This window comes from Gallinula chloropus (genome assembly GCF_964237585.1).
Source record: "Gallinula chloropus genome assembly, chromosome: 3".
In the NCBI taxonomy this organism is placed as follows: Eukaryota; Metazoa; Chordata; class Aves; order Gruiformes; family Rallidae; genus Gallinula; species Gallinula chloropus.
The window spans coordinates 62,071,812-62,088,344 of NC_140087.1; the positions used below are offsets into that span (position 1 = coordinate 62,071,812).

Here is a 16,533-nt window from a genome sequence, read left to right on the forward strand (position 1 = left end):
TCTTAATCTTTTTTTTTTTAATTAGGTTCTAACAAACCAAAAATATTAACTTAGAATGATCTAGAGCAACAAACCCCTTAAGGAAAATTCTCTTTAATATTAATGATGATTTCCACCATTAATCGAGACAAAAGAATGCTTTAATTAAGGGACATCAGAGAAATCCCTTATTATTGAGCACTGCCATCAGCTCCTAGAGAAGTTGATGAGAGTTCTTCTGAGTGTCAAGGCTCACCACCATGCTCAGATGTTGCAGTACCGCCTTTGGCTTCCTTTGCTACTCACCTACTCTTGGCCAAATAGGTGGCTTCTGTAACCGCAGACAAAGTGAGGTAGCAAAAATGTTGCACAAGTGTTAGTGTGTGTTCCTGGCACACCGTTTGCCTACAGAGGTTACTGCAAAGCAGACACAGCGACACAGTAGCATTCGGGTATGGCTCTTGCAACCAGACAGACTTCCTCTGGCGGGCAGAGATTTCGTGGCTGCTGTGCAAATGACAGAAGCAGTTGCTTCCAGATGCCAGCACGTTCAAAAAGAAGTCAAGCTGGCTCAAGAGTTGGAGCTCTTGCCCCCACAGAGGAGCAGCCAGCAGAGGAAGGCATCAGGATTCCCAAACCACATACCTGTGGCTACTCTCTCTCGGGGCCAGCTCCTCCTTCCCCATCCTCCCCCCTCTCACATAAAAAGAAAAGTGAAATTTGTGGCAGGAATCTAAAGGACAGCTTCACCTCCAGCAAGGCCCAGCCTGAGTCAGAGAAGGCCCATTGCAGCAGAACTCAGCCCAGGTTCTCTGCTTGACCCTTTAAATACAGAATAACAAGCTGCTGGAGGGGCATTACACAGAAAAAAAACAGGTCTTCTTGCATCACCTCTTTAAAAAATAGTGATGAAGAGGAAATTGCACTGATATTTGCCTGCTTTAGGACTTGGGGTTTTGAACGAGCCAGAAGTTGCACTTTGCATAGTGCCTGGCGCAGAAAGGCTCCAGCTGATAACTCCTCTGTGGCCACACAGGAGCAGGTGAGCATTTCTGGTGCATATGTCCAGTCCTGCATTTCAAGCAATCCACCCAACAGATAATTACTGGGAGGGGGGGTGACACATGTCTGTCATTCTTGTGGCATTCTCATCTCTACAAGGTGTTTTGGTCCTTTAGCAGTTTCTCTGGCAACAGAAACCCCCAGTTTCAACAGCTGTCTTGTCAAAGCCCTGTGGCACATTGGTAGTCAAGGTGTGATGTACTTCCTGGACAGTTCCCCAGTGACACAAAGCGTGAGTTGCTACATGTAGTTACTCTGCTGGTGCTCTTAATCTTAACTCCAGGCTGTACTACTAGTTTTGTAATAATGGCTGCAGTTCCTAAAATCCTACTGCCCAACAGACACACGCCTTTTTCTTCAGACACAGTTAAGTTTCACTCCAGAGATCAGAGCTGATGCAAGAGAGAGGAGGGAGTCCAAGGACTGAATGTAGACAGCAGAAAACTTTAGTTAAAAGAGCAAGGAAGCTGGAATTATTCTCCAGCCTCTCAATAATTGGATGAGGGAATGGGCAGAACAGACTGAACATAGCTGGGTAGTGGAATAATTGTAAAGAGTTTCTAATATAAATACATATAAAAACAAGCCTCTCACATAGTCCTTGTAAACACTCCACCTCTAAACTGTTAAATGCAGGTCTGAATTCTTAAGAGAGAAAAATGCCATAATTTTGAATGTATTAAAATAATACTACTAAAGCACAGAGGGTGCCAGCTCAACAGACAGCTACAAGTAACCTGCCATGGGAAATCTGTTGCATTTGAGGCCCGTGTCTCACAGAGGTAATAGAAACGTAGCTAGTTAGTCAAGGACTAAGTTAGTCAAGCTGAGGGTTTATCCTGAGATAGCTGACTTACTTCGTTATGCTCCAAGCACCCGATCATCAGTTCCGTTAGGATAACCACTCCGGTCCTTCCTACCCCTGCGCTGCAGTGAACCACGATCGGAGGGTTGCAGTTGTTGCTGCTGTCCAACACACTGTTGGTGTGGCGACGCACTGACTGTATCTCCTCCAAGTAAGCTGCAAGAGAAAATGCAGATGAGGTTGGAAACATCTACGTGTCTAAGTGTAAAAAATTGGGGGAATAAAAGAGTACGGAGAAGTCATTCTTTGTCAAAATGGCAATAATTTATGGTTTTTACAACATACTAATTATTTGGCCAGGGTGCACTGAACAGCACTGAATCCAGCAAGTACCAGCTGGGTGTCAATTATTACTTGGGAGTCTGCTCCTTTAAATTAAATAGTTCTTTTAAAAAATTAAATTCTGTCTTTCCCTCTTCAAATCTCCAGGTCCCCTAAGCAGATGATTCTAGACATTACTTACAGCGATTCCTGCTATTAACAGGCTGGGATTGAAACAACAGCTAAGTCCCACTGAAAGTGCTGCCTGTCAAAGCCAGTATCAGATGGGAAGCGAGCATCCATCTGCCCTGTTTCTCCCTTCTAGAATGAGGTGAAACATCACCCACCTCGCCGCTCAGGGTTTGTTTCTCAACAGCTACAAGCCCTCCTGAGAGCTTGTTGTCTTTGTTTCCCCTGAAGCCATTTCTAGAAAGCGCACGAATCAAGAACAGTCGTCTTGCGTGACTGTCCCAGTGCTGCTCAACGCATTCTACTGTCAGATGGCACTGAGATCCTTACCTACTGGAAGCCCACACAGTTAGATAAGTGCCACCATAAACTACAACTCCAACTCTGACCTCTAGAAATTACTCCAGCACAGTCTGGATGCATGACAAAGATGACAGACATCACCCAGTAAGATACAACCAGATTCATAATTTGTAGCCACTTAGCTACCCACGAGCCAAACTCTTCCGCCCAGGCTCTTGGTGACACGGCACTGCAGCCTGAGCAGACCCTTCCACACAAGCAGGCTCTGGCTGGAGGCCTACCAACATCAGAAAAGCTGTGTTTTAATGCACACAGTGCAACAGGACTGCTCGTGGTGGCAACCGATGGGACAGAGGAACTGAGGACAATCAGGTTCCAATTACTGCCATGTCCAACCACAGCTATGTGGGTTGGCAGGGGAAACAAAGTAGGAAACAAACTGGGAAACAACTCTGCCTTAAAGACAGATCCCGTGGCACTGCTCCGCCAAAGCTGGAGTGGCATTTTTATCTTCTGCCCTGACGACAAGACTGGGGAAGGAAGAAAGTGTTCCTTACACCAAGGTCATACCACGTAAAGGAGGGTGGATCACTAAGGGACTGTAGCTGTGTCAAGACTCAAGTGGAGCTAAGGGCCCTTGCTGAGAGAGGACTTCACTGCAAAGCTTTCAGGAATTAAGAGGTCAGGCACTTCCAGTGCATCAGTACACCATGTACTGACTCCTTTGGTGGTAAAAAAGATCTCTGCATAGAGCCAGATCTCCACCATAGTGCCACGGATGTGGCTTAGTTAAGTAACGGTTGAACTCCTATTATGGCAGTGTTTATTACTTGGTAAGGAGGAAGCGTTATTAACTCATTACAGATGACTACAAGAGCTGAATTTTCAACAATGCCTGAACCAGGACTGCATTTCATTGGCAAGACCCTTACCATTGTTGAGGTGCGTACAGTCAGGCAAGTGGCAGTGAGTTCAGACTTGCTGCCTATGTGATGGAGCCTCTGCTCTTTTGGGACAAACCCAGTGCCTCCACACTACTAAAGGCTGGCTGTGAACAATAAGGGCCTCCTGGAAAACCAGGGTTGTGCCAGGTTTCACTAACATCTGATTCTCTCTAATCACATCTGCATGCAGCCGAGATTGTCCTACACTCGTTAGGTAGCTGGGAAGGGCCATAACATACACTGACAGATCAGCCGGCAGAGGTATCCTATTATCTGAAATTTCCCAAGTCTTTAGCACTGCTGATGACCCTGATTTTTCCCCCCTGTTATATAATCAGGTCTTCCAGGACCAAAATCCTCAATCAATTTAGCTCCTACTTCTTCAATACCACTTTTTTTTGTCTCCAAGTCACAACAAAGCATAACCTAGTTGAGGCCTTTGTAAGCCACAGCAATAACCATTTAATATCAATCCCAGCTTTAACTAGGTGCAATTAACTGAATCCAGCGTAACCAACCTTTCCCTTGGTGTATTTTAACAAGCAAGTTACAAAAAACTTACATAAAAACCCTTGGACTTCTTCTGGGCACCCATGGTCAGGCCAGTCAGTATACTGCAAATGCCACACTGTCCTCTCTTGTCCAGAGAGAAGATGCTTGACCTTCAGACCAGTAGTTGCGTAACAGCCGGAGTCTGTGCGGAACTTAGTTGTCACCTTGAACTTCCCGTAAGTGGCTGAACTGTGCTTAGAGCCCAGTTTAGGCCAATAACGATGACTCTTACTTCTTCCTCCCTCCTTAATAAGCAAAAACCAAACAATAGCCATTAGTTCCTGCAATTATGATTCTCTGCAGAGGGCATATAACTGCAGACAAGCCAGCTAGTCTTATTTCTAACTACTGAAAGAGCAAAGAGCATCCCACAAAGTTAAAAAAAAATAGTAATTTAAAACTCTCAGTCATGTAATACTTCTAAGCATTAAAATGCCTTAAGAACGAATGTCTTGTGGCAGAAGCCTAAGTTGCCTAAGACACCTCAGTAAATATTCTCCTCTCAGGGAAGCCTCTCCTTTAAATGGAAGGAGATCGTCTTCAGCAGCTTCTAAGTATCTGTTGTTGCTCAGCCCGGGGAACTGGGCAGTGACTTGATGCGCCAGGGCCCTCCCTGGATTTGCACAAAGCAGAACTCTGTGTTAGGTAGCAGCGTGTGCCAGTTTTTATAACACTGCACATCGCTCTTGGATGACAGGAGAAATGACTGTTTTGCTTGGCATAAGAATAAAAAGACTTTTTTTTTTTTTGATACAGACACTTCTAGGGAAACAAGAGCTTCTGGTCTCTCTTCAGCTGATAGGAGTGGTGGCATGCAGCACTGGCCTTGGATGGGGTGGAAATCTCTGTCAGTTTAACCAGCAGCAGTTCAGCTCTCGCATTCCAATGGAAACACCTTTGTTTGGTTTGGCCTATCTGAAGCCAAGCTTGGGGCGGGGGGAAGAGGGTTCTGTTTGTTTCCCTTTAGTACTTGCCAAAGGGAATATCAGAAAGTTGCAGAGTATTGTAGCAACAGGACCCTATGTTCAAACAGGGTAAGAGGAAAAGGGATGTTGATCGAAAAACCAGGCTACAGTGGCAGTAAGGGGAGATGTGCTGAATTATTCTGTGACTTACATACCTCTTCAGCTGTGACCATGGCTATAACGTTCACCCCCTGTTCCCACACCATCTGCCAGAAGTCATGGCACGTGTGTGGCAGAGGCCCTTGGGTAGCAATGTAGTGCCACTCTTCCCCACCTACAGTCACCTGGGAGTAAGGGAAGGAAGTAAAAATATGGTCAGTGCCGAAATTCTCGGCAGCGTCCGTGCCAGAACTGCCCTTTAAACAAAAGAGACTATAATGAAACCTTTACTTCTTTGTTCTTCCACTTTTGTTCAAAATTTTGAACAAGAACCATCCTTTTGATAAGGACAAAGCCAACAACACACAATACTTGGTGCTTCCAAGTCCTTTCTTGATGCCCGTAAACAGAAAGCCTTGAACAAAATGTCATCTATTTTTCTTGCCACTGCATCTGGATCATGCAGACAAAAAAAGTGGGGGCTTTTTTCTGAGGCCCTGTTTCTGATATGGCTCAAGTACAATAAGCAACTGATGGACTTCCCTGGGCTTGTTGACAGACCCACAATGAAAGAAAAGCAGAGCACCAGAGGAAGTGTTTATGCATTAAAAAAGCATCTCAGTGCTGCAAATTAGCACACAGCGGTGTAGGAAGCCTGAGTGCAAGTGAGATTTTGCATGAGGTAAGCCAACACCTCTGCTGCTTAGGACCTCCCTCTATTTTTCACTCAGGCCAGAAAATAATTTCTTAAACCTATTCTTACTACACTGATCACTGCCGAAGATGTGGCCAAGCTGTCTCCAGAGGATGCAGTCATGCCCCTACACTTTACAGAACGCAGAGCACAGATAGGCCTGTTGACAGCCAGTGATGAGATCAAGGCAGGCTTCCCTTCAACTTATTCTTCCTCGCTCTCTTTTTCTCAGTTCTGAAGCTGAAAACTACTATAAAGTAAATCCAGCACATTAAATAAACTTCAAACACCGGCTGAAATTTAAAACTATCTCAAGCTGTAGCCATGTAAGTATTTCCCAATACAGAACCTGGCTGCCAACCATATCTTATAAAAAAAAAAAATTGTGCATTTGCATGATGACACACAACAAAAGTATTTTTAAAGCACTAACACACAGGTTTGCACACCAGAAATTACACAGTACCCCAAATAGATCTAGAAGTGCCTTTGAGTTAACCAGTATAGAACACTGCATCATTTACCTGAGGCAGACCTTCATGCTTAGGCAGCTTAAAAAAATAATAAAATAAAAATATCACTTGTATGTAAAAAAATATTTTATGACACATTATTTGCTAAATATCAGAAAGGGTTTATACAAAAAAACCTCAAACATTTTTCAACATTCTAGGTAAAAAGCCCAGCCACTTCTAGAGCTACTAGATATTAGTGGAAAATGTGCTTACCAGCAAAAAGCAAACCCAGATGAACTAATTATTTTGGAAAGTTAAAATATTTTCCCTTCTCAGGCTGAGACCTCTTAATTCCACATGTTAGCCCAGAGCCACTTCTCACAACAAAGTTATAAATCCCAGGGAAGATGATTTACAACAGAAATGCTGACACATCCATAAATACCAAGGTGCTGGCAGACAGCATTACAAGAAACAATCAATAACTCTGACAGGTTTAAGCATACACTACGTTTCAGGTACAGGTCTTTGAATACATTTTCATAAGCAGAGTCGATTTATTCGTTAGTCAAACAGCTGTTCATTAAGCTGAGCTACTTGGGGTTTTACACCTGTAACTACCAGAGCGTTCGCACAGTAACACATTTTTCACTGCGCTGAAAATGGTTTTGCAGCCCTGTATGGCAGCTCAGTTTCTTGTTTCCTACTATGCAGCCTTCTCCATGAACAAGAGTTAAAGATCTGGAAGCTCCTCAAGTTCTTATCCTAGGTGGGAATGAACACAAACCACACAGCACTAACTGGTGTCTCCCGTGTGGACTGGCCTTGTGCTGGCAACGCTCGGCTGCAGCCCTGAGTGCTGGTGCAGTGTTGCTGAGATTTTTCAGTGGATACTGACCTGGCCCAAGCAGTCAGGTGAAGTGGTCTTAAGAACCTTTTTTGCTTAATCCATAAATTTAATTACACTTTATCTCTCTGGAATAGGTGACGACCACAGTATTTTAACAGCAAAGGTCGATGGTAAGTAAGCAGAGAAACGCTGTAAAACTGTGAGGCTCGCAGACCAGGCTGGAATCCTCCAGGCATGGATCTTATCATGATGATATAGGAGTTTTCTTTGTCTACTGACTTCTGGTCCAAATATCCAGCCTCCTGGCACATGATACGAACGGACCATAAATAGTCTGGAGGGAATGGGATGCCTGGAATGTTTACTGCATTCTAATGTCCTGACTGCAGGATATTAAAAATTGGATATTGGGCGGCAAACACACACACACACACACACACACACACACACACACACACACACACACACACACACACACTCTCTCTGCTACTGAGGTAAATTTGGCAGATGCGATTTCACCTCCTAAGCAAAAGCACATCTGCTTGGCTTCCGCACGCAGCTCCACGAGTGTGAGGGGCAAACACTGGCAGGGATCGCTGTCACGCGTTAAAACATTTGTCCCTGTTCCTGGGTGCTCTACGAATGAGAGATGTGTTCCTGTCCAACTCTGACACAAAAGGTAAAATATGGACTCAAAACTGGCCAGGGAAAATAATTTTTTTTCCATTATTTTTGCTTTGTGGGCATAATTTATGTTAGGAATTTTTTTTTTTTTTTTTTTGGCCTCCTAACAAAATAGATGAAAAATTTTGGGCTCAGAAATTCATCATCATAAGCAACATCTGATTATGCAAAAAACTCAGTATCTGCTACCTACCAGGCTATGTAGAAAAGTGATAACTTGCCAGGATCCTAGTTCAGAAATTGTTCTGAATCAATAGGATTTAACACCGTAAATCACAACCAAGGAGGCCAGCAAGTCTCTTTAAACTTTTAAAGGGCTTTTACTCCAGGAAAATATTCATTTAACAGGACATGTTATTTATTATTTGTAATTTTTTCTTTTTAGTTTGGATTTTGACAATGAGAAAAAGCAGACAGCCCTTTCTGGCAAAAAAAAAAAGAATCTGAGGGACAGGACTGCTGTTACTCTACGTTGAGAGAAGTAAAAGCCAACAAAGATCTTTGCTACTGGAAGCTTAAAGAAAAACAAGCAACTGCAGCCACTGCAGGACAGTTCACTTAAAATTGGCAACGTCTGTAAGTAACAGAGTCAACCCGTATCTTAAATTCTTTCTACACTGAATTAACAAGAAGAAATCTGACTTATCTTAATGAAAACTTACTTTGAAGCACAGAAGCAGTATCCAAGCAGAGACACTGGGACCTCAGCAGTGAGGTGTTCTCTTTATCAAAACATACTTTAAAAGTTTTCTTTTAAAAGTCACTCAACTCTCATGATAAAAGGAATAAACGTTATTTTTTATATGTAGCTGCAGTATCTGTGTGAACATTTATTCCTTATAGTTAGTTATTTTTCCTTTGGGTAGGAAACTGTATACCTGGAGCCACAATTTTGATTTAAAAAAATCCTATCCTATATGCTAGTAAATGGGAAAAAAACATTTTAGTCAAACCTTGTGCAGTATTTCTTTCAGGCTGCACCATTTGGTTGCAAGACTCGTTCTGCATGGGCTGACATAGATAGCATCCCAGCGGCCTGCGTGGCTGCTGGGACCCATAAATCAGAACACACACTGAACGAGCAGAGGGCGTTTGTCCATCTCGACTTGAAAACTTCCACTGGTGGAAGCTCTGACTAAATTGCTTTCTAGGAGTGACATCTACTTGCCCCATGCTTAGCTGCTCTCTCTTTCAGATACAGGGTCACGACAACAGTATTGAACTGGAGGTACCGGGACTGATCTAACGTGTTTAAGAAACACAGTGTCTCTAACAACCTTAACCAACGGAGACATTCTGCAACCATCTGGCAGAGCTGGGCATAAAAAAGTAAAGATGCCTCTCAAATGCCTTCCCAGTCTCTAGCATACAACCAACTCATGTATGTTAGTTGATGGGTGTGTTAGTGATGCCTGTGATTACCAAAGGCACAACGATGCATTCTGACTGAGCTACCTTTTCAGCATTTGTGGAGTTACCCAAAATGCTGCTGTGTGCCCAGAAATGCAAACAAAGCTTTAACATATCTTCATTTGCAAAGCACGGTTCAAGAAAGCTTTTACCTTTACATGCGAAGCATTGATGTAGCCTGTGTTATTTTCTTTGGTCGGCACCAGCTCTACTCGGTTCTCCTCATAAGGAACAACTTCCCTGATGCGGTTGCGCTCAGTGTTTTCAGGCAAGGCAGCAGTGGTGAAGATCCCATCTGCCTTTTTCTTTGGAATCTGCTCGTATTCTGTAAACACCATCCCCTCTTCCAATTTCCTCTTCAAGATTTTGCACTAAGATTTAAGAAAGAGGAACACCAATCCATTAATGCTTCTGGGAAGAACCATTTATCACTAGACATCCATCAGTTCTTTGAATTTCAACGTATGGTCATAGCACACACTCGCTCACTGCTTTTTTCCAGTTGCAGTTATCTGAGGACACAGGCCACAATCTCATTACTACTGAATGTAGCCACAAACAGATTTTATATTTTTACATTTCACCTTCACAGATTTTTAAGGCTGATACCATAAGAAGCAAAACCACGCTAAACGCAAACTCAGCGTGGGTTTGTATGTGATTTCATCACAACAGGCACATGTAAAAATATTTTTAATTTACCTTTTTAGGAAGAAGATCACCCTGTAAAAAGTGTGGTGTGGTCCACATTTTCACAGTACTCCCTAACTTGCACACACGCGATTTCTGTGGGCGTATCAAACCCCACACACGTACGGGAGAAGGTTAAGTTCCATCATCTGCATACCAGGCAATACAAGGCTACAAATTTCTACACAGAGAGCCAGGAAGATTCTTTGCAAATATGTTTCTCAAGCCTTGATGACAGTGACTGTTTTTAATTTCTGGAATTCCATACGCACAGACACCCCCACATGCGCAAACATCAGCACACAAACAATTTCATTTTTAAAAAATTTAATCCCATTAGAGATGTTAACTGAACTCTTTAGTTGTATCAGAACATGAAAGGAGTTATCTATGGATGATCACTGTGGAAAGACTGCCTGATCAAGTGAAAAATGTGCAAAATGTTATGTTTACAGCTTGGTGTTTTGAGACATTGTACGGTCACATGAAATGCTGAAATGCCTCAATTTTCACCACCTTCAGTAAACATTCAAGACCTTTCACACTTCATCAGCGTCCAAAGGCTCACCAGTGTTAAACACAGACCTTTTCTGTTAATGGCTCCGGAAAAACTGTAAGAAAATATTTTTCACATTTTAAATAAAATTTTAATGTTTTAGAAACATCATGCTGCTGGGAACAAAGGGAACAAGCAACATCTCATGAGCCTCCATCTTACCCTCTCATCCATCGGCACCTTGGCGACTTCATCCTGGCTGTCCTCCGGCACTGGAACCCTAGCAACCGAGAGTCCGTTCAGTGCTGCCAACATCAAGGGCCTCTTCTGGGCCTCCAGGCCTGCCATCTTCTGCTTTTCTAGATTCTTTTGGCAAGAAAAGGCACGTTTTCATCTCTGTGTGATTATTTATAATGCCAGTAAAATGCTGGAATGTTTTTTTAATCTCCAAAATCTGCAACTCTCTGGCCAAGGAATGCAGATGATCACCATTAGCATCGTAAATTCAAATACAACCTCTATTCTTCCTGTTATTCCTCAAAGGCCTGCTCCTACATGAGCCCAGAATTTTAATTTCAAAGAAGCAATCCCAGTGTACAATACAGTTTACATGCCATCTAAAGACACACAAATAAAATCTCGAGCATTTTTCTGCAAACATTACTCTGAAAGTAGGACGTACAAAGCATCCCCCTCTTACGTTAAAGCGGCGCTACTGAGGCCAAGATACCTGGGGCGTCTTTTAAAAAGCAGTAATTTCATCCTGTTACAACAAACAGCAAAACACGGGACAGTTATTTCTCTTCAGTGACAGTAATGCTAAAAATGAGAAGTCTTCTGATGCACTCAGCTATTGCAGCAATTCAGATCGCACCCACGATATATTTCACCCTAAAAACTGAGCTCACGAATTCCAGAAACTAAATATTCCAAATTCCAGCCAGGAAGAGATACGGTTTATCACACACGTGCATCACAGTATGCTGTGACACAGAGAACCCAACTATGACGTTTAAATCCATCCTGCTGCCCTCCTTATGCCACTGGAAGCTGAAAGGTCAAGCAAGACAACGGACCTCCTTCAGGAGGAGATGAGTTACTGATCTTTTATGCCATTTACTTATCAGTTCTTTCTGCTGGATTTGGAAGGAGAGACGAGAAACAGGGAAGCCTGATTCACAGCATGTATATGAAAGCTGCGGTTACCACACAGGCCAAGCTCAGCGCCTGGAAACACTGCTGAATCTGAACGCCCTCAGACATTTGTAAATGGCTTGCTTTTTCAAAAAGCCTGTGTGCTTTTTCCTCACCACTGGGTTCCTCCAGAGTATGAAGTTCAAAAAAACAAACAAGCAAACAAAAAAATATTTTACAAAAGACAAAAAAAAATAGAAAAATTCCAAACCCACTCTGCTTTCTTAATTCCAGAAAGCAGGAAAATGCTAGGTTTTTTCCTTTGGGTATTTTACTATTATTACTACTTGCAAGCAAAATAGAAAAGCTTGTTTTTAAAAGGTCAAAGTCATCAAATTACTATTAACATAACATGTGATTCCTGTGACAAAAGGAAGGTCTGCATGTGTTAAGACTGCTAATCTAGGCTGAAACCACCTTAAAAGCTTAATGCTAAGACCACTCTTTTACTTTCAAAAAGGCAGCAGCACCTTTTGACCAAAGGCTGATCTGAATGATCATTTAGAGGAAGAGTACTCACAACATCTCTAAGCTCTCTTACCCTCATTTCCATCCTAAAATCCTTTGGGTTCCTGCTTCTCAATGTTTTCTTCACTCAGAAGGTCTAAAGAGCATACCTAAGTTTGTTGTTGCATCAGCGCTTACAGCATTCACTCACAAAATATTATCTTTCATAGACGAGTATCTTTTTAAGTTTAAAGTTTGAGATCCTGCAAGGAGTAAATTCAGTCTCCATGACAGAACTTGGCAGCCCAAGTTTGATTCCTAACCATTACATCAGCATAAGGATCACCAAGAAACAAGAACCTCTATGCGTACCTGAAAACTGTTTTGGACTATACAGTAGTATCCAAATAACCTAATTACTGATCTAGTACATTACCAACTCTTCCGCTCTGGACCATTTTGATGTTTTGTGATTTTGTTTCAGATCTCAATTGTGAAAAAACCCAAACCAAACTATGGCACATGCTTTGGTTTCTGGACCTGCACTTGCACTCCCCAGAGCATTGCGTCCAGCCTATCAGTGAGGCACGGATGGTAAGCACCCTTCGGATTTCTGCCATTGCCTGCAGTGGCACCGAAGCCTTTGAATGCTTTTTATTCCAAATTCATTGCAAGTTTAAACGGACCTTATTTATCATACTTAAGGATATTTTTTAAAAAATAAACAATCCAGATCTTCAACCATCCAGCCTCTACATCTGGCACTTCTATAATTAGGTATGTGGTCACTCATTTAGTTGCTGGCAAAACCAGCACTCTGTATTCTGCAGCTACTAGTGTTTCATTCAGGTAACTATCTCATATAAAGCGGTAGGAAAGGCACTCAAAGAGAGCATGTGAAAAAGCAGTCAGTTTCCCTTATGTTGTATGTGATACTTACCTGGACAACCCTGCAAATAAGAGATAAACCACTTGCACCAAAACACAGTCTCCTCCTCATCTCAGCAAACGAATTTCAGACCCATCCTGCCCTCAAATCTGTGGTGGCTAGAGCACTGCGCAAGCAGAAGGGGAGCAGGCAGTGCAGGGGGCTTTGCTGTCAGCATCCCCATCCCCATCAAGGGCTGGCACTGCTGCCAGGGCAGCAGCATCGCCAGCTGGATCAGAGAGGGATCTGGCCAGCAGCTGAGGGGTCACTGCAGAGGAAGCGACAAGCCGGATAACGGTGCACAGGATCAGCCCCTTCGATGGCCATATGGAATCACAAGGTTGGAAAAAAACTTTTGAGGTCATCGAGTCCAACCCTACCTGTCCTCTACTAAACCATATCCCTAAGCACCTCATCTACCCATCTTTTAACACACACACACACACACACACACACACACACGCACACACACACACACACACGCACACACGCACACACACCCCCAATAGTCTGTAGCATTTGATACCACATTTTCTAACTTCAGGCAAAACAGTATCTTCTCACCCACATGTTCCCTATGGCTTACTGATCCAACAGATTTCTGGTATGGAGACTGACCTATGAGATTATTACTTTCCAAGAAACCACTGCAACAGAGGAAGGCACTTACCCTCATCATGATTTCTCTTTCTATAATGCTGTCCTCAATAGAAAACATTTCAGACACAGGCCTTTCCTTGACAGGTTCTTTCTTGACTCTCTCCTTCACACTTGTGAGGTCAGGCTCTGAGATAGAGGGCCCAAGTGAAGACCCGTTTATTGCCATTTGATCAGTTCGAGAGACACTCATGGCTTTGGAAGGCCCTGGCCTCATGGCCTTGGCCCTGGCTACAGCCACAGAAATGCTAACGTGGTCCTGCCTCAGGGCACCATTGCTGACACTTTTACGAGGCCCAGGATACTCTGGAGGAGGTTTATTTGGTATTCTAGCCAAGGCAGCTTGCAGCTGAGCACTATACTCCATGTTCTCGTGGAGGGCTGTTATTCGTGACACAGATTCGGGGGTTTCTTCTTCCTCTTCACTTTCGCTGCTGTGTATCAGCATCGTGGCATCAGAGAATGTCTTTTTATGATGATAATGAGGAACCTGCTGAACTTCATGCCCCATCTGAACTGACTCTTCTGGCTGCACCTGCTCCCGCAAAGTGTTCCTGCGCGGCAGAGGGGCGTTCAACGTTTTTAATGCCATGGCTTCTATACCACGTACCATATTGCTAATGACCTCCAAACTGTGGCGCTTGTTCACAGCTGCATGGTGCTTCACAGCCATGAGGGGCTCACTGACCTCCTGCAGTGACTGACGGATGACTGGCGAGCTGTCCTCTTGGAAGGTCTTTACTGAGAGCTGGACTTTGCGAGTGACCAAGTCAGGACTGCTCCCACTGACATATTTGTGCCGGTGGCTCGCCAGGTCCGGCGTGCTAGTGGCAGGACGTGGGCGAGGGTACGGAGGCGGGGGTCTGAAGAGATAGTTCTTTAACATGTGAGTGGTGTTGTAACTCTGGCTGCTCTGCAGCTGCATGTTGGCCAGCTCCGGCGTGCTGACGGTGTGGGATATGGCGCTGGCTGCTGTCTTACTCTGCGCAGCATTATTTGGATTCATTTGGTCAGCTGGGGCAACGGGCTTGTTATAGCCCCCACCCTGGGGCCCGTATGTAATTGTGTAAGGATGTCTCTCTCTAATCTCAGGCTGACTGTAAACTAGGTCTTCCGGCTGATTGTAAGCATGTGTGTTTCCAATATTGAGATTCCTCAAAGACTGACTTTGGCTATCCATCTGGATCACCCCTCTCTTCATTTGCCTCATGACAGTTTCATAGTCTGGAGTTGGCCGGTAAGATGGTACTATGATTGCACTATGTCTGTGGCTAGGGATATAGTCTGCCCTCATGATGTCACTTCCAGGGATGCTCAGATTTGAGGACATTGGAGATGCCTGAATGAAGTTCTGTGAGCGATTGAGGGAGTTCATGCTGTGGGCACTGCATACACTTCCATTGGGTCCATTTCCATTCAAGTAGCTGAAGTCCATTGGACACCTGTCCAAACTGGTCTGAGACCTACAGTAGAAAGTTTCTTCATTTCCATGGAAAATGCTATCTGTGTAGAGCAGAGGTAAAGACGTTGACAACTTTAACATACAAGGACAAGGACACATTTGATGTTTACAAAACTTTAAATGCAGTCTGAACCAATGATTACAGAGACAGCTCAGCGAACAACAACCACAGGGAACGCTTGATCCTGGGACAATCCTTAGATCACTGCAATAGAACTAAAACAAAGCTACTCTTCTAAACACTCCCAACAGCAAAATATGGTAGTTCAGGTCCTTGTGGGAGACATGAAAGGGGAAAGAGAGGAAGTGTTTTTGCCTGGAGTGTCAAGGAAGAACAAAGGGGCATCTCCTCCCTCAGCATCCTTGAAAAGATTCATTGCTGCTGTCACCCCCTTAAACACCCGTTGCTGCTAGCATACAGCAATCCTAAAAATTCTCCTGCCTTTTCTGATGATGCACTACTGTATGTGATTCAAAGGATTATGGACCTGGAAACCCTACCTCATACCAATCAACAGTTTTGAGGATCTGAACTACACCACAGCAAGGTGATCAAGATTCATTGTCCTAATTGAGAATATCCCCCTTCAGAGCCTCCTCAGCTTCACAGTGAAAAACCAGCAGCCACTAGGCCAAATCTACCATATGCAAGGAGCTATACTGAACAGCAAGACCCCTTCAACCATACCTCTCATGCACTGGAAGGAACATAGCCTAACAGACCTGGCTAATGTGATTCCAAAACATCGTGTGATTATGGGTGCGAGACTCAAGGTGTTCAGGGGCTGGGCTCCATTCCCAACCTTGATCAAAGTAAACCAGTACAACCTCTTAGAGAATTTAATTGTCAAACATGGGGGTAAAAATAGTTACCCTTATTTAAGTCCAGAAGGCTAACAATGCAGGCTGATGTTGATGAAAAATCAGCAGGGGAAAAAAAAAAAATCTAAATACACAGTCCCATGACCAGGAAACTGATTTTTCCTATAGTAAAAGATATTTGCTGCCTCATTTTCCCTTCAATCCATGTCTTTTCCTGGCCCCAGCTGGCACTGCCTTTGAGTACAGCCATCATACTTCCCTTAGAAATTATTTTTTCAGCTCACTGAACTGGAATACCAAGTTTAAGGTCCATATAATCACACACAGACATTTTAGAGAAATTTGACAACTGAAATTGGACTTTAAACAGAAGACTTACTGCAACATTAACTTTAAAACTGCTAGCTCTCCTCCAGCAGCAGCTCCCATTTGACCACGATGGCATTAGAAATCTAGACATAAGGTGGGGGTAGGAGCTACTTTGCATACACATAAAACTGAAGCCCGTTAAAGGAAAAATATATG

The 16,533-nt window shown here is 43.5% G+C and overlaps 1 protein-coding gene across 1 annotated transcript in view; it reads right to left on the reverse strand.

The window, feature by feature from the left end:
* The window catches only part of PTPN14 (protein tyrosine phosphatase non-receptor type 14), a gene marked incomplete at both ends in the record, with an annotated part of 69,549 nt that overhangs the window by 2,957 nt on the left and 50,059 nt on the right, over positions 1–16,533 (reverse strand). Inside the window, 6 exons of the mRNA XM_084262157.1 lie at positions 1,899–2,062; positions 4,166–4,400; positions 5,276–5,404; positions 9,465–9,683; positions 10,721–10,864; positions 13,738–15,227. Of these exons, the coding sequence (XP_084118283.1) occupies positions 1,899–2,062; positions 4,166–4,400; positions 5,276–5,404; positions 9,465–9,683; positions 10,721–10,864; positions 13,738–15,227 (2,381 nt within the window). The remainder of the gene's footprint in view (positions 1–1,898; positions 2,063–4,165; positions 4,401–5,275; positions 5,405–9,464; positions 9,684–10,720; positions 10,865–13,737; positions 15,228–16,533) is intronic.